This window comes from Perca flavescens, chromosome 18, assembly GCF_004354835.1.
Source record: "Perca flavescens isolate YP-PL-M2 chromosome 18, PFLA_1.0, whole genome shotgun sequence".
NCBI lineage: Eukaryota > Metazoa > Chordata > Actinopteri > Perciformes > Percidae > Perca > Perca flavescens.
Window position 1 is genome coordinate 27,503,223 of NC_041348.1, and position 23,010 is coordinate 27,526,232.

The following is a 23,010-nucleotide window of genomic DNA, read 5'->3' on the forward strand; positions in this document are numbered from 1 at the left end:
ACACTAATAACTATTAACAGTATTAACTTCCAGCCAGCCCATCCGTGTTCACGTAGCACCACAGAGGAAGCAAAGCATAGCAAACGCAGCCAAAACACAATTTTGTTATGTTTTTTTTTTTGTAAACATCTAGGAATGTGTAAGCTGCAGGACACTTGGGTTACTTCAGATGAGCAGTATGAAGACATTTTTTTGATTCATGACATTTTTGGGATGTTTGAAGCCAAGTTGATGTTCACTGCAGTTTTGTGAGAAACAAACATGAGAGAAGAGCATGAATGTTGACCAAAATTCAGTCCTAGTGGCATCAGGGTGAGTAGATGACAGAAATTTCATCTTAGGGTGGCTAAAATAGGTTTGAGTTAGCTTGTTAAAGGCACAAGGAAAAGTTCAGGAACTGTTGGCATAGAGCATACAGTACGTAACCTATCTTTTGGATAGGCTTTTTAACCTTAAACTCTCTAAAAAAAAAAAAACTGACATGCTTCAGGAACCTTCAGTGCATCTTCAAAGACATGCTTATTATTGGTTTCATCTTTAAACATCGCATCTTAAAGAACAGTGTTTTGCCCTGAGGTTCTAAACATGTATCATGAGTAATATCCTACAAAAAGCAGAGCATCTTAATAAAAAGTGGGATATTTCGCCCCTTGCACTTTTCATGCCCACACTCACATCTGTGACCCATTGAAAATGGCCCCACGACCCACCAGTTGAGAATCTCTGGTTTGACTTGAAAATGCTGATCTAACTTCTTTTCTTTTGTCCCCACAACTTAGCCACTCTATATGGCCACATGTTTAATAAAACAGACAAAAATAGACAAATAGCCACATAAACAACTGTGCCATATTTTTCTTTTAGCGCCCTCTTTGAAATGACAACTCATGGGTCAAACATGTGCATTCAAGTTATAAGCTTTGTTTAGCTTTTAAAATTTTCAAAAGTGTACTTCGTTTTTCAAGTTCATGGCATAAATGATGCCTACGAGCAGGAGACAGTCTTTTGCAAACTTCCACAGTTGTCAAGTACCTCATGCCCTTCAATAACAATCGACACATCAGTTTCGGATGCAACTTCATCTTCTTCACTTGTGTGGAAGACACAGATCCTCAGGACTTGCTCAGCCTGGTCCTTTTGAGCTTCCTCTCTGCTGATATTCTGTAAAATATATGCAAATCCATGTTCAGGTGCATAGTAAAGCTTACTTTTTTTTATTCAAGTTATAGACTAGTGTCAAAAATATCAATATTTCAATACCTATCGATCTTAAACATTTGAAATAATTTCACTGAGTTTAGAAATGTAGACTTTGAAACATACAAAAAGGAGACTGCCAACTGAGGAGGAAAGGGGTAGCAGGGAACTAGAGAGTGCATCCTATATGATGATGATGTTGTTATTTGTCTCTTTTGTGTATGCCTTTGTGTTGTTAGGGTCTGGAAACATATAGGCTTTACTTAGTCCAACCCCTTTTCAAACTCCTGTAAGTACTGTCTGCTGCGGAATTTGGAGTCTTGTGAATATTCAGTTTGAAATACATTTTTCGGAAAATATTCTTGTTCCACAGTACCGATAACAGCTGAAGTGTGCACTCTTTTACATGCACAAACAACCTGTAGTAAATCAAGCCTTTTGGACCTTATGCACAACTCTAATGATTCCTGAACTTTATTTCCTATCTCTCATTATTGGAAACACTGAATAATACAGATGTGCGTGTAGCACGCAGAGAGGAGAGGACAAAGGAGAGGGGAAGAGAGAAGGGGGGAGGAAAGAGGACAGAGGAAAAGAAAGAAACAAGGAGAGGAGAGTGGAAGAAAGAGGGGAGGAGAGAGAAAAGAACAAGAAAAAGGTCAAAAGGCCATTTCATCTTTTTTAAAATTGGGAAAATACAGACAGAAATAAATCAAACCTCATCTGAACTAGATTTTCATATCAGTATAAAAGTCAACTTAAAACTAAGAATGAGAGGTACCTAGGGTTTTAGATTTACCTTACATTAGCAATTCAAATCAAATGCTGTAGCAGGAGAACTTTTCCGGTGGAGGCTGTAAAATACAAATAAATTTATTAATGCATCATACTGAAAGTTACTTTAATGCCAGGGATAATGGAGAAGCAGCATTTCTTAGGCTATATTCATATCACTATAGATATAACATCAGATTGTCCTTTCAACTTTTGTATACATTACATTTTATAACTTCACAATTCAAAATATATTCTGCTTCATTTTAATTTGGAATAGTATTTATAGTCTGTGATGATGGTAAACCTCTTACAGCGTATGAAGTGCAAAGCACTACACAATTATTTTTTTTTACCTGAATTGCCAGCTTTGCTTGTGACACAGCTTGCTGTAGTGGCTGCTTGAGAGGGCACTGTGTCAAATTTAGAGTTGTTTCATTGGGGGGGGCTATAGGACAAAAACACAGACAAAATAATACATTAAAAATACAGAATACTACAAGAAATACTACATTAAAACCACAGACTCATGTAACCAAAATGAACCGTACCACTATCAAACCAATGACATTTTTAATGAATGAATATGCTGTCAAAATATTTGAAAATATCACTCTGATCTAAAAAAAAAAAAAAAAAAAAAAAAAAAAAAAATAGAATTAGTTCTTTTAATTATTTTAATTGAAATATGACACAAAGTATTTTCATATATGGAATATAAATATACTGCCACAGTAAGAAACAAATCTGAAATTCCAGTAAATTAAATTATATTTAACATGATTAACAGTGAAATTTTGTGGGAATGAACATCTCTCCTGTCCTCTGTTTGCTCTGCAGATGCATAGATAGCTTCCTCTTTAGCGTATTTATAATAATTAGCATCAGGGTTTGAGTGAGGTCTGGCAGAGGCTGCTGTGAAGCTCGTGGCCTCTCCAAGCAGACCTAGAGAGCTTAAACGTTTTTTCCTCCTCCTTTTCCTGCTCCCATGTTTAGCGGTTGTGTACTCTGTCGTTGCCTTGTGTTAATTATGCGAAGGGAACTCTCATCATTTTGGCAAACCCGCCATTTATCCACAGTATCCAGCAAAGGCACACACACATAGGTCTTCCTGCAAGTGCAAAATAAAAGAGGTTAGCTGGTTAGCTAGCTAGCAACACCTGTCGCACTGGCCACATTATATAAATAAATAAATAAATAAAGAAAGCCCCCGTCAACTTTAGCTACATTAAAAGAACGTGCAAACACCTGTGCAATAATCATGCTGTCCAATCAGCATCTTGATATGCCACACCAGTGAGGTGGATGGATTATCTCGTCAAAAGAGAAGTGCTCACTAACACAGATTTAGACAGATTTGTGACCAATATTTGAGAGAAATCGGCCTTTTGTGTTCATAGAAAAAGTCTTAGATCTTTGAGTTCAGCTCGTGAAAAATGGGGGCAAAAACAATAGTGTTGCGTTTATAATTTTGTTCAGTGTACTTCAGTGTAACTTAAGATTCCTCATGACTTTTCCAAACAGATCATAATCATTGAAATATGAGCGTCAAACACCTAATTTCCTGCATTCTGGTGTATTTTTATGCAAGAATTTGTGTAGCACACATAGACACATTAACTGTTTTCCGTCAGATCGTTCATAGATCTCAACTTCAATTCACAGTGAAAGAAAGAAAGAAAGATACATAGACAGATAGATAGACAGATAGACAGATAGACAGATAGATAGATAGACAGACAGATAGATAGATAGATAGATAGATAGATAGATAGATAGATAGATAGATAGAAAAAAAAGAGACTGAGGGCCTGTGCTTTGCAACACAAACGTGCGCTGCAAAGTTTAGATGGTACGGTCCACTATATGTATATGGGGCCTATATGTGTCTGAACATATTTACGGATAAGAAGGATATGAACATGTTTGAGCCCCCTGAATGGTTATTTTTACCTCTATTTGGGGAGTGGGTTGTCTTTCATATTTTTTGAGGGGGACAAATCTACCTCTTCTAAATATTAGGGGGGACATATCCCCTGCACCCCCCCAAATCTACGCCTATGCTGGCTGCAGACCTTTGGATTGGTGCCAGGCCAGAAGGCTCCAGGGAGTCACTGCTCCTGACATCCCGTCACCTTCATCTGTCCGTCCTGGGAGAGAGAGCTCTCCTCAGTCTCTCTTCCTGCGGTTTCTTCCATTTCTGTTTTTACCAGTTAAAAGCATGTTCGGGGAGTTTTTCCTTATCTGAAACAAGGGTCAAAGGAGACGGAGGGTGGTGTACGCTGTACAGATTGTAAAGCCTTCACCCTCTTGATCACTCTACCACACACTCCCCGCGCAAACACACCTGCTATTCTCTTAAAGTGCTCATATTATGCTCATTTTCAGGTTCATAATTGTATTTAGAGGTTGTACCAGAATAGGTTTACATGGTTACATTTTCAAAAAAAACACCATATTTTTGTTGTCCTGCACATTGCTGCAGCTCCTCTTTTCACCCTGTGTGTTGAGCTCTCTGTTTTAGCTACAGAGTGAGACATCTCACTTCTGTAACATCTTTGTTGGGAGTTCTACATGCGCAGTAGCTAGGTAAGGACTACTAGCCAGTCAGAAGCAGAGTATGAGGGCGAGCCACACTAGTAGCTAGGCGAGCATTATAACGTGTGTTACACGTTATGTTTGTCTCTGAAGTAAAGGCTGGACTACAATAGAGCTGTTTGGAGCAGGTTGTGAACAGTGTTTTCTGTTGGAGATGGTTAAGTCCCTTTGGGGTGGACTTTGTGCTTTTTCACTTTGTAAACCTAGAACGTGCACAAAAAGATATATAACACAATAAAGGAAAAGGGGAAAAAGCCAAAAAGCATAAAATGAGCACTTTAAAGAGATGCACACACCAACGCACAAGTATAAACTTCAGGCCACTTTACGTAGGCTACGGTGAAAGCTGTGCGTGGAGCCTTCTGCCAAACCATAAATCACACTTTACACCCAGGTGAGCAGGGTTCGAGTCCCATTTGAAAATAAAAGTAGACAGCGTCACGTGCCTCAGGAAGTGAAGTAAGGTCTGATTTTAACCCAAACCACAATCTTTTTCTGAACTTAATTAAAGTTTTTGTTTTTGTGTCTAAACCTAACCAATCTGCGACCATTTCACAACGTTAAAGATGTGTTTAAAATCGCGAACATTACGTACAAAATTGCGACCAACGTTCTCTGGTTTAGATTAGAGATGGCCCGATACCATTTTTTGCTTCCCGATACTGATTCCGATACCTGAATTTGCGTATCGGCCAATACAGAGTACCGATCCGATACCAGTGTGTCATATATTTTATTATGTTTTAACAACTGTATACTACTATCCCTGTATGGATGTCATATGATTTCTATCTTTGCTGTCTGGCTCAGGTTAAACTCTTTGTAAAACATGAACAAACACAAACAATGAATGTCATAGAACTTTTTTATTCTCCAGTTCGGTTATAATGGAAAAATAATCTAAATAAACTACTTTAACGTAGATTTTCTTTAGGGCTTTATTACGTGGTATCGAATCGGTGCATGAACTCCAGTACTTCCCGATACTTATACCAGCGTTTTAGGCAGTATCGGAGCCGATACCGATACTGGTATCGGTATCGGACCATCTCTAGTTTAGATACGAGGTTCTGTGGCGGAATGTCAGGCAATGCGAGACTAACACTTATTATATCAAAAGACAAAACTTTAATTTATTTCTGCTCTGCGGCAATCCTCCTTTCTCCCCGCAGGCATTATGTTATAGGTTATGTCAGTTACATCAAATATTGCACGGTGCTCTGATACAGCCGAGCTGCAGCTGTAATTAAATGCTGGATGGTTATTGTTTCAGTGGACAGATCTTCTGAGGTATTTTCACAGATCACCAAATATTCCCTCAGGTCCCTGCAGTGCTGACGCCGAGTGTCAACACTGCACACCTGCCCGGTGGGGTATTGACTAACACATGAACTCTGAATATATCCAACATGTCCTCGGTAGTGTTATTATTTTTACCCACCTACAACTTAATGGAGCAGTTGATACAAACTTGATGGAACAGGATGCTTGCTGCAGAAATGTGCAAACCACCTATTGACATTTGAGATTAAATACGGGTCGTACAGCAATACCGATAACCGCGGAGCTCTTCATGACCTTTGTATTGCTCATCGAAGAGGTTAATTCAGCAGTTTTGTTAGTGTTGGTTGTATTTTTACAAGAGATAATGCAAGATGCACCAAACATGAAGCACGGCCTCTACATTTTGGCCATGTTAAGTTTGTTTCTGAGTGTTTTTGTGGTTGTTTTTGTATATTTCGTACACATATTTCAAAGAATATCTAGTTTTGTGTATGTAGTGTTTTAACTGTAACTTTGTTGGTACTTTTCTGTTTTCGTTTTTCACTGCATGATAGTGTATGTATTGTATGGTGTAATCAGGCTGCTATTTCTTTTTTAATCTGGGTCAAGTGAATAAAACAATTGGGGTCGCCATTGACGGTAGCTTGGTTATTTAAAAGTGGCGGGATTGTGCAGGATGTCGGGCTAGTCACGATTCCCTCGGACCAATCAGTGGTCTGCAGTGTTTTTACTCCACCTACTAGTATCAGCTCAGCCTGCTTGGAACCTCGACCGAGGTGGTACCAAAGAAGTCCCAGAACTTTTGTCAATGGAAAACTAACAGAGCGAGTGGAGCCATAGCATGTAGTGGAAAAATGACATTAGATTGTTTTGATTGTTTCTGTTTATCTGCAGATAGAACAATAACATAGCTGTTATGTTCAAATGTGAATTGTTAATATTATGTATGTGTGTCTGTCTGTGTGTGTGTGTGTCTGTGTGTGTGCTCTAATGTCCCAGTGGTATAATTGAACAGAATCTGTTTTCCACTTGGCTGATTCTTTTCAGCTGTGACATTGCCTAAGGTGTGTGTGTGTGTGTGTGTGTGTGTGTGTGTGTGTGTGTGTGTGTGTGTGTGTGTGTGTGTGTGTGTGTGTGTGTGTGTGTGTGTGTGTGTGTGTGTGAGATAAAGGCTAGTAGTGAAACCCTGGCGATCTCCCATGTGAAGAGTGTGACATAAAGTGTGTGTGTGTGCGGTTATCTCAAGTGAGCCTAAATTAGTTTTTTTCCACCTCATTAGCCACATCATCGCAGCTCCCCCCTCACTGCACATGACAAGAACAGCAACCTAGGTGTGTGTCTTTCTGTGTGTGTTGTGTTTGTGTGTCTCTACAGTAAGTGTGTCTATGGGGGTGTGTGTGTGTGTCTCTGAGGAAAATGGAGAAGTCAGCGTTTTCTTTTGTCCTCATGATTACAATCCTGGGGCCTGTTTCACAAAACCAAGATAAAGGATTAAGCTGGGATTTCCCAGTTAGCCTGGATGAATTTAGCCTTGACTCAGTTTCACGAAAGTGGAGGCACATAAATCACCATGGAGATTCATTTTTTGCAGCTAGCCTGCTCCTGACCAGGCTAACAGCCAGGATTTATTTAATCCTGGAACCTTTTCTGTTCACTCAGCAGTGGTTTTACCCTTTTGTTATTAGCCTGGATTAAAATACAACAGGTGCATATTGCTGTTCATTTAATTATTTAAAGTTGTGACCATTCTTTTTTCATTGCTACTGTTATATTGCTGTATGAAATAAAAAAAATGAAAGTCTGTTACTAAGGGCAATACATACAATGCTGTACATGTGTGTTTCTATAGTTGACCAATGCACCTTGAATTGTTATAGTTGATTACTTTTTTAATTCTTTGACAATAAGGATCATGTTTGTTCCTCTTCCATGTGCATTGTATTTGGCATTCTTAGCACACAATTTGTGTTGTCCAGTAAACTGGGACTATAATTTGGGAGGATTGTACAATGTTAAGAACATATCCTAATTGTACAATCCTCCCAAATGATAGACTTAGTTCACTGGACCAGTAACTATATAGTGATGTAGGCTACTGTACATTCACGTATCAACAGGGAGAGGACACCTCAATGGTTTTTGACCTTATATTTTGCTTGGGGGAAATAACTGACGAATATACTCTGTTCCATTCATGTTTACAGTGTGCATGGAATGTATCACTTTATTATCTTTTAATAGTTTAATAGTAAAAATAGTTTCTAGATTTTAGAGTCCAATTTCTTCAGTGTCTTTATTTTCTATGTCCATATATATGAGGGAGCAAGGCATATAATATGTAGAGAAGGAAACTCGTCCTCTATAAAAAAATTAAAAAAATAAAACGTGAGAAAAAGTGTGGCAGATAATAGCGGACAGACTGAATGATATATCTAAAAATATACATGTAAGAACTATTGCTCTTAACTGAAACCATTCAATGAGTCACTGTCATTTACAAAAATGAACAGTTGTACACTTTGCATTAAAAGCGAGCAGTGGAAGTTAATATGACTTAGGAAATTTATATTTTAGCCCATAAGAGAGGGAGAGGAACAGAGTGAAAGACATATTTACGCATCATATTCTAGCGTTGTAGAAAATTGATCTTCATGGTAAATTTTCTGAGTAACATTATCCTCTGCTTACTTTTAAGGCAAAGAGTACAACTGTTAATTTGTACAAATGATTAGTAGCCTAATCCTTGAATGGTATGATCATGACGGCTTCAATTCAGAGCCGTGGTCAGTTAATGTATATATTTACGCTTTTTCTCGCTGTTTCATTACAGCGGCCGTGTTTCTTTTCTTTTTATAAAAATAATGTGTTTCACGTCATCATACTTCCACAAGAAGCTGCTGCTCACTCTGTATAAAGTATGTACAATGCGTATTCTCCATTTTGGCATCAGTAAATCTGTGATTGACTTCGCGGTCTTTTGAGGAAAGCCGTGGACGCGCATCTATCTGAATTAGTTCAGCCTTGAACACTAAATAGTTTAACCCTTAAAAATAGTCAGATATTCCTATGAATCTAAATATTATCAGTATTATGAGTGGTATTTAGTAGCAGTGGGAAGAGACTGCTCTTAATCACTCTGCTACCGCGCTCGCCAACATGCTAAGTCACTTTGGTCAGTTACACTGAAATATCTCAAACAACCATAGGGGGTTACCATGACATTTTTGTACAGATATTCATTGTATGTATCCTCCTGAATTTGGGGATGCCAAGAAATGTTCAGCAACTGACAAATAGGCAGTGGTGAAATAAGTATTCAGATCCTATGCTGAAGTAAAAGTACCAACACTGTAAGTAAAAGTCCTACATTGAAAATGTCACTTAAATAAAAGTATGTAAGTATCATCAGGAAAATGTACTTAAAGTATTAAACGTAAAAGTACTTAATGCAGAAAAGCCCTCACATACGAGAAACTGGAAAACGAAAAAAGGGTCGAAAGCGAAATTCTGTTTAATGGTCCAATCATTTCAGCGGGACTTGTAGGCAGTTATATCGTTGGGTAATAATAATTAAATAATAATAACTTTTATATATATAGCGCCTTTCAAGAAACCCAAGGACAATTTACAGAATTAGAGGTTGTAGGCTGTGGTAAACAGCTGGTGTTTCAGGAGTTTTTTTTTTTCTTTTTTAAATGTCCAAGGATTTAGCATTTTGAATATCTAGATTAAGGGTGTTCCAGAGGGATGGGGCTGCAACACTAAAGGCTCTGTCTCCGAAGGTACAGAATCTGGTGTGGGGAACGGAGAGCAGGCCAGCGTCTGAGAACCGCAGGTTTTCGGGGTGGGGGTGTATGGATGGAGGAGGTCGGAGAGGTACTGTGGGGGCCAGGGGCATGGAGGGATTTATATTTGATGCGGGACTTAACTGGGAGCCAATGAAAGTGGATAAGCGTTGGGGTGATGTTGTTGACATTAGCATTTAGTACAGCCTCAAAGAGCATGGCTGTAGAATATTAGTTTTTGGTTTACTTCCTTTTTATGGAGATTTTAAAAATGTCTGGTAAGCACTGAACAGATGAGTTTTAGGACAAGAGACATAAAGCCATCTTGGGTAAAACAGAGTTGAATTTGGGTACAAAATGTATAGTTAGGACCAGCTTGACACACTAAAGTACAGCAATTGAATGATGTTGAAACAAAAATTTAGCCAGGCATTAACCCAGATGTCTAAATGCAAATCACTAAATTTGTGTTGATAGTAGGTACCGGCAAATGTACTGAAATGTATCTTCTCTGTAAAAATCTAAATGTAACAGGTATGTGTTGTTACAATTCATCAATTGAGGAGGAGTCTGTTTTCATCCACTCGCCCCCACCTCACTGTCAGCGTTAATCGATTTAACCTGCTTCTTCTTTACTGGATGACCGCGTCTCGCCATTCTTCCACTTTAGTGAACGTTGATTGTAATTCACTTTGTTAGGAGAAGATCTGTTTCCACTAAGTGTAGCTTTTACAGCAACACTCTGCTCTGCAGCAACATTTACTGCAAACAAATCAATTCTCTCAATGCCATATACATATATGCACTGTAGAAACCGAGGCTGTAACAGGGTGAACAATCACCCCAAATATATCCCGCCACAGTGTAAATCTGGCCTGACAAGCTGACATGTTGGCTAAAACATGCCAAAAGGTTATGCCAGGTCATGCCAAAAACCTTCCCCTATCATTGTAAAATGTTTCTATCACAAAAAAAACTAGTATTGTAAAGTAACCAAAACTAAAGCTGTCCGATTAATGTAGTGGAAAAAGTACAATATTTCTCTCTGAAATGTAGCAGAGTACAAGTAGAAAGTGGCATGAAAAGAAAAATACTCAAGTGAAGTACCTCAGCATTTGCACTTAAGTACAGTACTTGAGTAAATGTACTTAGTTACATTCCACCACTGAGTGCAGGTACCTTGAATTTGTATTCAAGTATGGTACTTGAGTAAATGTACTTACAACAGTTACATTCCCCCCACTGAAAGCAGATCTGTGATCAGCACAGTGAACAGCCACTGTCTCAGTTTGTTCTCTCTTTTGGTTATATGAATTTTGATATAATAGTGAGGTCTTAAAGGTGCTCTAAGCGATGTTGGGTGACATAATTTCTTGTTGACGTTCAAAGTATTTTCAAACAAATCGAGGCTAGCTTCGCCCCTCTCCCTCCCTTCCTTGCTTCCAAGCACTAATTCCCCCCAACCCCCACCCCCAAATCCCTCTTGTCTGTTATTGGCTGGAACACTGTTTGTAATGTTTGGTGGTGCAGGTTGGCGCAGTTTGTTTTTGTTGCCGTTTGTGGAGCCTGGGCTGTCTACAGAGACCGCGTTTTTTTACAGTGTGTTCAGGGGACAGGCAGCTAGCTGATGAGAAATTTGCGGTATTGACAAAACAATTTGTAGCCTTAGAGCACCTTTAACATGTTCTGTAAACAACTACCAGACCAGTTTAAATACTGATAAATCCAAAATTAGAGGATTTCTTCCTCTGAGCAACAACCTTGACGTTGAAGTCAGTAGAGAGACTTTCCAAAGGTTTGCAGTCATACTTCTGCCAGCTTGTCTTTGAAAGAAAACTTACTTCACTATAAAAGCTATCTTTGTCAAGAATTTGTAACATCTTTCATATTGTTTTGAGGGTATAAAGTTTTATCTGCAAAAAAAAATACTATCCTTGGAAAAAAAATCGAAAAGTTGATGCTTTTATTTTGTTATGTTGCGGTTATGTTGATTCACCATACACAGAACTCTTCAAATCCTACACAGGGGCTTTATACACTGTATAATTGGAAGGGGATGGGCCATCTCTGTCTTCATAAACACGTACCTTTCTGATTCCCCCGCAGCTCCTTCCCAGACTCCAAAGAGCAATATCCCGACTTCCCTCTCAAGAATGGAGGCATGGCCGGTGCCATCGAGCTGAAGCGACCCGTCGGTGCCCACTGCCACGGCGCCAAAGCCCCGGCGTGTGACGTGAGCGGGGACAGGCTGCTGGCCAAGAGGAAGCTCTGCATCGCTTCGGCCGTGTGCCTCGTCTTCATGATTGGCGAGGTCATAGGTAAAAGTTTACAAGCTCAAACCTCAGGGATGAAAGAGAGCAGAAGGTCAGACTTTTGTATTTCTTTCTTACAGTAGTAAAAAAATGATAGAAAGCACCCATTTTCTGGTGCATAATCTAAATCTCATTGATTTATCATGCACCCTCCAAAAAATCTGTTGTAAAAAATATTTGAACACATGTTCAACAAATGCGCACAAAATGAGGACTTAGTGCACACAACTTAGTACAGTACGATGAATCTGTCACTGCACACTCTCAAATCTTGATTTCCAGATTGATTGGTGCTCGCTTAATATTTTTGTCATAAATAAACTTCCAGACAGGTTTATGTCTGGTTTGTACAGCAGTGATCTGTTTCCTGGACTATTGCTTATATTCACAAGGCTTGAGTGCAGCTTTATTACATTTTTATACCTTATGAAAAACAACTATGGTATAAACATAATTTGCCGAATAGAAGGTGATTCTCATGCTTTACATTATATGGGTATAACAAAATCCTAAAGTATACCATACAACAGTGAAAACGTTCATTTCACGCTGCCATCGTTGGCAAAATGACTACTTCTGATGACAAGTATCGACGTTCACAGACATTGATATCATCATAGTCTCGCTTTGCCAGACCTTCCTCCACAGCACCGCGGAGGAGGGTCTGGCTAGTTCACACAGCATTCTGGGATGGGAGAAAAAAAAAAAAAAAAAAAAAGGGCTCCGGTTTATTGGCATTTCTTTAAACCAATCACAATCGTCTTAAATGTCCCATGACATTTGCTCTTTGGATGCTTTTATATAGACCTTAGTGGTCCCCTAATACTGTATCTGAGGTCTCTTTTATATAGACCTTAGTGGTCCCCTAATACTGTATCTGAAGTCTCTTTTATATAGACCTTAGTGGTCCCCTAATACTGTATCTGAAGTCTCTTTTATAGGCCTTAGTGGTCCCCTAATACTGTATCTAAAGTCTTTTTCCCGAAATTCAGCGTTGGTACAGCCACTAGAGCCAGTCCCACAATGAGCTTTCCTTACTATGTGCCATTTCCGTGTCTGTAGCTATTGAGGTGGAGAGAGGGGGGGGTGGCAAGATGGAGGGTGGGCGTGTGGCCTTGACCAACTGCCACTTTGCTCGTTTGAAAGCCATTATGTCTCTCTCTTTTTCATGGGTGGGCCAAATTCTCTGGGCGTGCAAAGCAGAGAAAGGGGAGGTAACCTTGCTCCTTATGACCTCATAAGGAGAAGATTCCTGATTGGTCCATCTGAGCTTTCATTTTCTCAAAAGCAGAGCAGGATACCCAGGGCTCGGTTTACACCTATCACCTTTCCTAGCCACTGGGGGACCATAGGCAGGCTGGGGGAACACATATTAATGTTAAAAAAAACTCAAAGTGCAATTTTCATGTCATGGGACCTTTAAGCAAAATAGCCTTGGGAAGGAACATATTTTGGTGGAACATGTGTACGTTCAAAAGTTGTTTTAGTCGTGCAACAGAAAACTCAGATTGGACAGATAGTCTAGCTAGCTGGATTTACCCTGCAGAGATCTGAGGAGCAGTTAACCATAACCCTCATAAATCCACCAGACTTTAAAATTACAACAAAAAGAACGCGGAAAGGGACGGACATCCATCCAAAAAGAATGACATCTGGTGGAAGTTCCGGCAGCAACTGAGCAATCCCAGAAGTGGAACATCTTGGTTATAGACTAATATCATCATAATGGAAATACTGCAATGCTACTGAAATTTTGAGTAGCTTCACATGTCTCTCTAACACAAAAAAAAACTACAAAGAACAAAAAAACTTTTATTGCTAAGAGTATAAAATGGTGGCTAACATTCATTGGATGATTGCCCAGACGTTTATGATATAAAAGAATATCACATCTCCTTTACCTGAGGCATTCAAGAGGATTTATAATTTCAAAATATTAAAACATATCACAGTTTGCAGCTGCATTAAATCAAAAGTTTTATAAAGCTTTAAATGGCTCAGGTAGATGTGATAAAAGGGTGTTACAGTTGGTGACACTTTCCTCATCAGGAACTTTTTAAAGTCAGTTTTCTTGTCAGAAATCAGGTGTGTCTGGAGATTGTGCTACAATTTAGCCAACATGTGGAAGCAACTTGATGCAGTAGTTTAACTTTTATATTTACTTTACCAGTAATGTAATTACCTTCCAGGCAAAGATTCAGCTAAAAGTGCAACAGTTGTTTTAAGGGGAATCTCATAACCCTTAAATGGCCTCCTCGACTCTTCCATTTGCATCCCTCTCTCGAGTCCCTCCCACCGAGGAGATAAGGGAGAGACGAGAGGAAATCATGGGAGGAGAGAGGAACGGAGGAAATGTGCTATCTGAAGGATGAATCCTTTTCTCTGAAGCGTCACATGAATTTGTCAGCTGTTTGGGCGGAGTTAGCTACTCCTTCGGCTGCACGGCATCCGGGAAGGCTGCTCTCGTGTATCCTCGCCTATAGCTCCTCGGTGATCCGTCCTCGATGCTTGCTCCTCATAGCCTGGTTCTACCAGACTCTGGTACATTTCATTCCTACAGAGTCTGGCCACTCTCCATTGACAAGTGTTAACTTCCTTGAGTCCCAACTTCCTGTTGAAGTTTAAAACTATTGGAACTGCCATAGACCGTATATAATGGACCAATAGACCCCGTTGCTCTGGACGGAGACCAGTGAAGTCTATTAGAAGCACTTTTCCGGTGATCTCTTGCTTTACTGCGCAGCCTCCAACTGACAGAGACAACGTAAATGTGACGTGAGCAACGTGTCTGAAAGTTGTAAGTCTTCTGGTAGCTGTGACAAGAGAAATCTCAATCATTCCCAATCTTACAGAGACGGAGAGCTTATGTATATGTAAGGAGATAACATAAGCACAGGCTAATTATTGCTAACTAACATGCTAGTTAACATTAGTAATTAAACCTAAACAGCTAATGTAAGTCGAAACTGCCTGCGAGCTTCTCCTGTACTATACGGTAATTCCTCTACTGTGCGACAGTAAGTCACTTGGTCATGACACAATCGTTAGCTTATTTTTACAAAAACGTCTGCTACGGAGCCATAACGTGAGGTACAAGGTAATGGAGCCTTTTATACATTGTCCTGTTTCTTTAGAAATAAACAATGGACAAATAGAGTCTTTAAACGCTTCAGATGTAAAGTTATTCGCAGTCAAGTGACGTAAAAAAAAATGGCGGTCAGTGTAATGCTAACAAGAGGTGATCGCTTTGTAGCAACAAAATGGCGCCATCGGAGGTTCGCGTTCTGAAGCGAAGCTTACCCCCTTGGGAACTGCCCAGAGCCACTCTGGATCTACCATAACCAATCGCTAACGTTTGGTCGTGACGTCGGCTTAGCATCGCTAGCGCTCACCTTAGCCAACTCCTTCACCACTAACAGAGCGAGCTGTTAAATCAGACTTTTCCCAAATCCCGTGGGGAGGAGGGCCACAACATCATGGCCACCAACACAACTCAGCAAAGATTGTTCTTGCTCGGACTTTAACTTCTGGATATTCTGTAGCGTTGCCACAACGGACCGAATGGCTTTGCTCCCATCTTTCTCCGCCGCCATTACGGAACTACAACTCAAACTAGCGCACAACCTCAACGTCATCGTTCTCAGCCACTCCCTCTGTTCGCTGATTGGACCGGTAAAGATTTGGCCGGAGAAAACCCAAGAATATACCGCAAACCCAGACGACGTACTGAAGGAAAATAAAAATTGAGCGTTAGTACGTAGGAGGGCCGGAGCCAGGCTACGCTCTTCAGTCCTCGGGCCACAAATGAGAGCTCTGAGGCGGCCTTCACCGAGGAGGGACAGAACAACTTCCGGTTCAGCCGAGGACGGAGGATTCGAAGAGCTATCAAATAAGGGTGATGAGATGCACTTTTAGTTTGCAGATGTAAAGCGTGCCTCAGGATTGGTCACAATGATGTGCAAGGTTCACAGTAATGATATTGTTATTTCCTGATTTCCTGCAGGAGGCTACCTGGCCCACAGCCTGGCCATCATGACTGACGCAGCCCACCTCCTGACGGATTTTGGCAGCATGATGGTGAGCCTGTTCTCCCTGTGGATCTCCTCCAGACAGCCCACCAAAACCATGAACTTTGGTTGGCACAGATCAGGTCAGGACGAGAGATAAGAGACACAGTGATGAATGGGTGCTTGGCAGCATGGATGGATGAACTATTTTGTACATTTATTTTGTTGCTGTAAAAGTTTAAGAAGGGATATACAACCTGGTTCAATGCTTCTCTCCTTGTTCTTATACAAGGTTAATGTTTAATTGTGCATTGTCCCAAATAAAATGACATCACATTACATCTGAAGCTGGCGTCATCAAGATGTCTACATCTGCAACTCTACAATGCTGCTGCTCTAACTTTCCTTAAAAAAGTGAACTCACTGCATTTCTAAAGTATATTCACAGTGACAAGGCACTCATATAAATAAGCTGCATTCAGAGCTGTGAGTGTGATGGTTAACACAACAGTACATCTGGGCCTCTATGCGTCTTGCGTGTCTCACACTAGTTTGTTTCTGAAGCTCTGTCTCGGAGGGATGTTGTCGGTTAATTAACTTCACGTCCTGCTGCGTGCACTGTTCGGATAGAGGTGTGTAGAGAGCGTGATGAACTGTATACAGGTGATTAAGATCCCCCGCCTCTCCTCTCCTCTCTCCACAGAGATCCTCGGGGCATTCATCTCAGTCATTTCCATCTGGATCGTTACGGGGGCGCTGGTCTATTTAGCCATCGAGAGGATCGTACGCAACGACTACGAGATTGATGGCCATGTAATGTTGGTCACCTCCGGGTGTGCCGTCATCGTCAATATAATGTGAGTGGTTCTCCGCAGAACGGGTGGCGACGTTGTACATTATGTCGCTATAATAAAAGGCAAGGCAAATATTACGTGTGAAGCTGCACTCTTCATTCTACTTGAAAACTATGTTCACCTCAGCTTCAATACGTACAAACGTTGTCCCTCTTTAAATAAAATGACATTACATTACATCTGAAGGTGGGGTCATCAAGATGTCTACATCTGCAGACTGATCTCATGAAGTGGCGTATGGATGACACGCCAATTTGTATACCATTATTGTGTGTTTTTCAAGACATACTGTTTTTTTAGCGTGTTTTTAGCAATGCCGTTTGGCCTCCATTGACTTACATTACCTTGCGATTGCTTGTGAATTGACGCTGTAGTGAGTAGCATGAAAGGGTGAAAATACGTGTAGGAAAGTTGGTTGGGGTAGAGGAAGTAAAACACAGGACTTTCAACCAGGAGAGCGGGGATCGTGTCCCCAGTGTGATGTTTGTTCTTTTCCTAAACCCAACCCCATTCTAAGGGACCTAATTTGAAATTTGGAAAAATTTGAAGTTGGAAAAAAGGTGATACATTGCAATATATCGCAGAATTGCAATAATATCGTATCGTGACATGAGTATCGCGAGTATCGTATCATGAGGCCTCTGGTGATTCCCACCCGTACTATTTACTAACGTTAAGCAAAAAGATATATTAAAAGAACTCCCATTTCTATTCTTACACACAATAAATATATATATATATATATATATATATATATATATATATATATATATATTCAAGCACTTTCATTGGCCAATGTCTACAACAAAAACTTTTTTTAAGTGGAGTAAAAAGTACAATATTTACATCTGAGATGTATGCGAGTATAAGTTTAAAGATGCATAATAAGGAAATACTCAAGTGAAGTACAAGTACCTTGAAATTGTACTTGTACATTCCCCCACTGAAAGCAGCTCTGAGGAACAACCACTGTCTCAGCTTGTTCTGCTTTCTTTTGGTCATATGAATTTTGTTTTAATATTAATGTCTTAAAATCTTCTGTAGATGACTACTGGACTAGTTTAAATACAGCCTTGAAGTCAATAGAGGGACTCACAAACTGTTTGCATATTTGTCATACTCCTGCAGAAACTAGTCCAGCTGGCCTCTTACAAAAAGCCCCTTTGTTTATACAAAAACTTGATTCCCCCCCTCAAAATCACCCCCTTCCAGAATTTCAAGGACCTTTTGGAACCATGAAAGTAATAAAAACCAGCTCCACCTTTATGAATTATTCTCATCTCAGTAAAAAAACCAAACAAAAGTTAAAAGTACCGGTTTCTCTCTGCAGCATGGCCTACATCCTCCATCATTCCACCACCTTCCACGCCCACGGCAGCGGCTACCACCAGATAGACGAGGGAGGCCAGAGCCCCGTGGCCCACGGCCACTCCCACACGCTCCTCGGTGGCCACAGCAACACGAGCGTCCGCGCCGCCTTCATCCACGTGCTGGGAGACCTGCTGCAGAGCGTCGGCGTCATGGTGGCAGCCATCATCATCTACTTTCGGGTCAGATATAGATCACGTTCATGTTAGGGTGAGACCGAAATGTCAGTTTGATCATATTGGCGCTTTGAATAAAAACAATTTAATTATGATCCAATCAGATGCAGTTTGACTCGAAAAATCCGGGTTTAAGACAGGGTTTTGAGAATTTATGGTTAATGGTGCTTTTCTATAAATCAAATTTTTTTTATTTTCAGGATAAAAATAGTCATTTATTTGTATTAAAACCGAATATTCTCTGTATAATGGGCCTACATCTTAAAATACCATGCAGGGTTCAAATAATCAGTAATTTTAAAAGCATCAGGGTAATCCCAAGTACTGTCTTGTTTACTATGAAAGGGTTCAATATTTCATGGGAGATGTTCCTTTTTCTGCGGAAAACACAGCCCGACGACTCTTTAGAGTCTCCATAGTCTATATCCTTGACGTTCCACATCCGGGATAGCCCGGTGCCGCAGGAAATTCCGACGGATGCACGTCTTTTCGCCGATTTCCATTTCCTTCCGCTTTCTTGGCGTTAGAATTTTAAACTGACTTAACCCCTGCTAGACTATCTGTCCAATCTGAGTTTTCTCTCTCACGACTATTTTTGCAGCGGCTCCGTGCGGAGCTTAGCGCCGCCCGTGACGATTGTGATTGGTTTAAAGAAATGCCAATGAACCAGACCACGTTTTTTTTCCATCCCCTCCGCTCCGCAGCGTGTGGATGGTCTGGCATATAGCGAGACTAGAGTCTCCATAACCTCTGTTCTCTCCTACAGCCCGAGTATAAAGTTGCAGATCCCATCTGCACGTTCCTGTTCTCCGTCTTTGTCCTCTGCACCACCGTCACCATCCTCAGAGACGTCTTCAGGATACTCATGGAAGGTACTTGACAATATGGATTTCACTGTTTTCAACATGTTCCGATTGAGAGTAGCCTGGGAAAACCCTGATGAACTTCCGGCAAGTTTGAGATTTACTCAAGTCAGTCTGGCCAAGAGCTCATTCAAGCCCCTTTCCAATTTTTCCAAATCGAGACACCAATCACAACCTTTGAGGCGGGCTTTACACCAATCGACGATAGCGCAGCGACGGCGAGCAGCTTTTTGTTTACATTCAACGTGGCGGCCACCGAAGCGCAGCAACCCGCTGATGCCGCTGTCGCTGCTACATCACCCGGATCGTTGCTCTGATTGGTTGAAGGACTGTCCAATTGCGCTCAGAGGCATTTGAGCGGCGTCCGTTGGTGACGCCCCCTTTGGAAATGGGCTGCGAGTGAACCTTGCCCAGACCCACTCTCAGTTACAACTGAGAAGGGTCTGGTGTCAACCAGGCTAGGTTGAGAGAGGAGGATAATGAACATTTTGTCCGATACTCTATATATATATACTCTGATACTGGGTTAGGATTTTAACAATTCTGATTCCAATTCCGATTGTTCTTTTTGATTCAGATTCTTTGAGGGGTGGAGTTGAATTGGGTCACGTGCATATTTCCCATAAGTGGAACATTTTTATTCAATGGTGGTTTACAGTTTCATCTGGCTTTTTTTTATTTTTTTTATAGAAAATAAAGCCACACTTAAAAACGCCGCTTTCTGTGCTCCATGGCGGAAACACAAGAAGCACCTGGAATACGGTGGCTGCTACGGAAACTTGGAAAGGATGATGGGATTCGAAAACAAATTTTTCCAAACGATTCCAATAAAAAAAGGATTCCGTTGGAATTGTAATTTTTGGAATATTTGCAAGTTGGAATCGGTTCTCGATGCCCAATCCTACTGATACTTTGGGGATAAAAGGTTTTGCTCAAAGTTAGAATAAAAAAAAGACCCTAATAAGCCTTAAGATTTAAGTCCATAGCTGCCTTTTCACCATCACAACAAAACCAGGATTTAGCACGAACAAAGTGTTTTTGTGAACACTCATCGTTTCTTAAAAGTTTCTGCCGAACAAAGAACAAGAACACAGATGGTCACATCATGCAATTTTTGGTCTTAAAATTTTAAAATTCTCTTTGCACATCACTGCACTTCTGTGAGATGACCCTCCTAAAAGTAGAACCCCGGCCACATGGCATCTTTCACAACATTTAGTAACGACAGAAACAAGCCTGTGGTGTCAATGAACATATGGAATGGAATCATTTTCATTCACGTTATATGTACTTCAGTCGAGGCTTGTTAGACCTAATATAACAACTTGTTTAGTACAATAAAATATATTACAGGTTACCTGAAAAGTAGTCTATATCGACGACATTCTACTTCCGGGATTGTTCAGGTGCTGCCGGATGTCCCTTTTGGATGTCCTTTACTTTCCGCTTTCTTTGTGTTGGCATTCTAAACTCTGGTGGATTTGTGAGGACTATGGTGAACTGCTCCTCAGATCTCTGCAGGGTAAATCCAGACAGCTAGCTAGACTATCTGTCCAATCTGAGTTTATTGCTGCATGACTAAAACAACTTTTGAACGTACACGTTCCACCAAAACAAGTTCCTTCTTGAAGCTATATTGCAGAGGCACTATCATTGCGCTCAAGACAATCGTGATTGGTTTAAAGAAATGCCAATAAACAGAGCATGTTTTTCTCCCATCCCGGAATGCTGTGTGGACTCGCCAGACCCTCCTCTGCAGCGCTGCGAAAGGTCTGGCAATGCGAGACTACCTGAAAAGTAAAATGTACCATATGGTGAAACAAACCTCGCTAGCTAGTTATACTACTGGTGTACATTAACATGTATACAAATATCACAGCCAGGCTTTTATTATCCTCATATTATGGGGAATATTGTGTATTAATTCACGGCCTCTTGTTTTCCAGGCTCTCCTAAAGGAATTGAGTTTAACTCGGTGAAGGAGGTGCTGCTGTCGGTGAAGGCTGTGAAGTCCATGCACTCTCTGCACCTCTGGGCCTTGACTCTGGGCCAGGCACTGGTCTCGGTTCACCTGGCCATAGGTAACTTGACATACTGATCTATGACCGACAAGTGAGCAAATGAGAAAGAAAGAATCCTATGGAAACTATTTGGGTCATTAAGGGTCTAAAGATAGAGGGTGGTTTGTACATTGTACAGATTGTTGTAAAGATTGTAAAAGAAAAATGTGTGATTGGTTCCGCAGGTGAAAATCCCATTCATTTTCTCCATAAGGGTTATGATTATTAGACATAATGTCTCAACCAACCAATGTAGACTCACCGCGAGCTACGGGATTGCGAAACAATAGTTTATGCTCCTGTAGAAGCCACAAGTCCGTATGAAGAAGGTGCTTCATCCCTCCCTGAAATATGATCGCCGCCCCCTGGTGCCCTCCCCATCCCTTGGGCTAGAGTGCTGTCAATCTGACAATTGTGATTTCCATTGGATCAGAGTACTGTCACTTGACTGCCTGTTCTGCCAACTTTCCCAGCCCTCGTCAAATGACCAATTCACGTTTCCATGACGACCATCCAAAATTCTGTGTGAATCTACAGTGAAGTATTAGCACTTTAATGAGCCAAGAAGAGAATAATGTAGAAATGAGATAAAAGTAGATCAACAATGTCTAGTAAAACAGGCTCACAGTGTTCTTTTTTTCCACTTTCTCACTTTGTGTCAGAGGAGGGTGCCGACGCTCAGTCTGTGCTGCAGGAGGCCACCGATCTGCTCAACACCAAGTTTGGTTTCCACAGCATCACCATCCAGGTGGAGCTCTACTCTGAAGACATGAGCCACTGCTCCCACTGCCAGGACCCCAGTGACTGATACGGGACCAGACGGGACCCAACATCCAGGAACATAAAGCGGGATCAGGCATTGTTTTTGCATTCTCTCTGGGTGAGCTGGAGCAGTGAGAGCTGCACTCACAATGCACCTTCCTGTTAAAAGGAGCCAAAAGCGTTTCGTGGTAAATTTGTTGTGTTCGTCATTAAGTCACAAGACAGCGAAATCATCCATGTGTTGGTAGTAGAGCGCGGACGCTGGAGCTCCATGCTAACGTGGAACTAATCTTGCAGTCCTCCCATAAAAGTTCCTTAAAAAATGTTATGCCAGTCCTCCAGGTTGCATGGAGCGTTTACCACACACTGGGACAGGTGCTGGCTTGCAAAGAAATCTATCAAGAATAAAAGATAAGAAGTAAGAGAACAACAGTCTTAATGGGTAACAGTTTTTTTCTAAAATGTCAGCCTGTCCTAAAAAAAAAATGATACAACAGAGCCATATAACCTCCCTCCATCTCACCTCATTGACATCTGAAATTTTGAGCCCAAACACAAGATCGCATTACAGTACTCAAAGATATATGGAACTTTTTTCCGCAATTTGAAATGTCTAAAACGACTAAACCCATGCTATGAATTTTGTTGTGTACTTGCATTATCCAAATGTTTCCAACAATGTTCAAACCCAAAGTCGTTTCATTCAAGGTAACGCTCCGTTACAGTTGGTCGCCTGTCGCTGGCGTCAAATCCCCTTTGTGCATGCGTCAGCGTTGTGGCCGTCTGCCAGAAGCTGTCATGAATTGACTTTTCATGCCGTTTTGAGCCACATTTTTAAGATATATTTTTTTGATCTTGCTCTATTTTTAACCAGATGACAGATTTTAGTCATCGGACATCTGGATCTTAAGTTATCAGAGAAAACAAGCTGAGCAAATGTCTGCGGAAGCTCGGCTCGCAGTCCCTTTTC

At 40.8% G+C, this 23,010-nt stretch overlaps 1 protein-coding gene across 1 annotated transcript; it reads left to right on the top strand.

The window, feature by feature from the left end:
- Positions 1-11,799: 11,799 nt before the first annotated feature.
- On the top strand, positions 11,800-22,086 carry slc30a2 (solute carrier family 30 member 2). The gene is made up of 7 exons (XM_028605958.1): positions 11,800-11,956; positions 15,954-16,100; positions 16,661-16,814; positions 18,142-18,361; positions 19,122-19,227; positions 21,165-21,299; positions 21,941-22,086. The coding sequence occupies exons 1-7, from the start codon at positions 11,800-11,802 to the stop codon at positions 22,084-22,086; spliced, it is 1,065 nt and encodes a 354-aa protein (XP_028461759.1).
- The last annotated feature ends 924 nt before the right edge of the window (positions 22,087-23,010 follow it).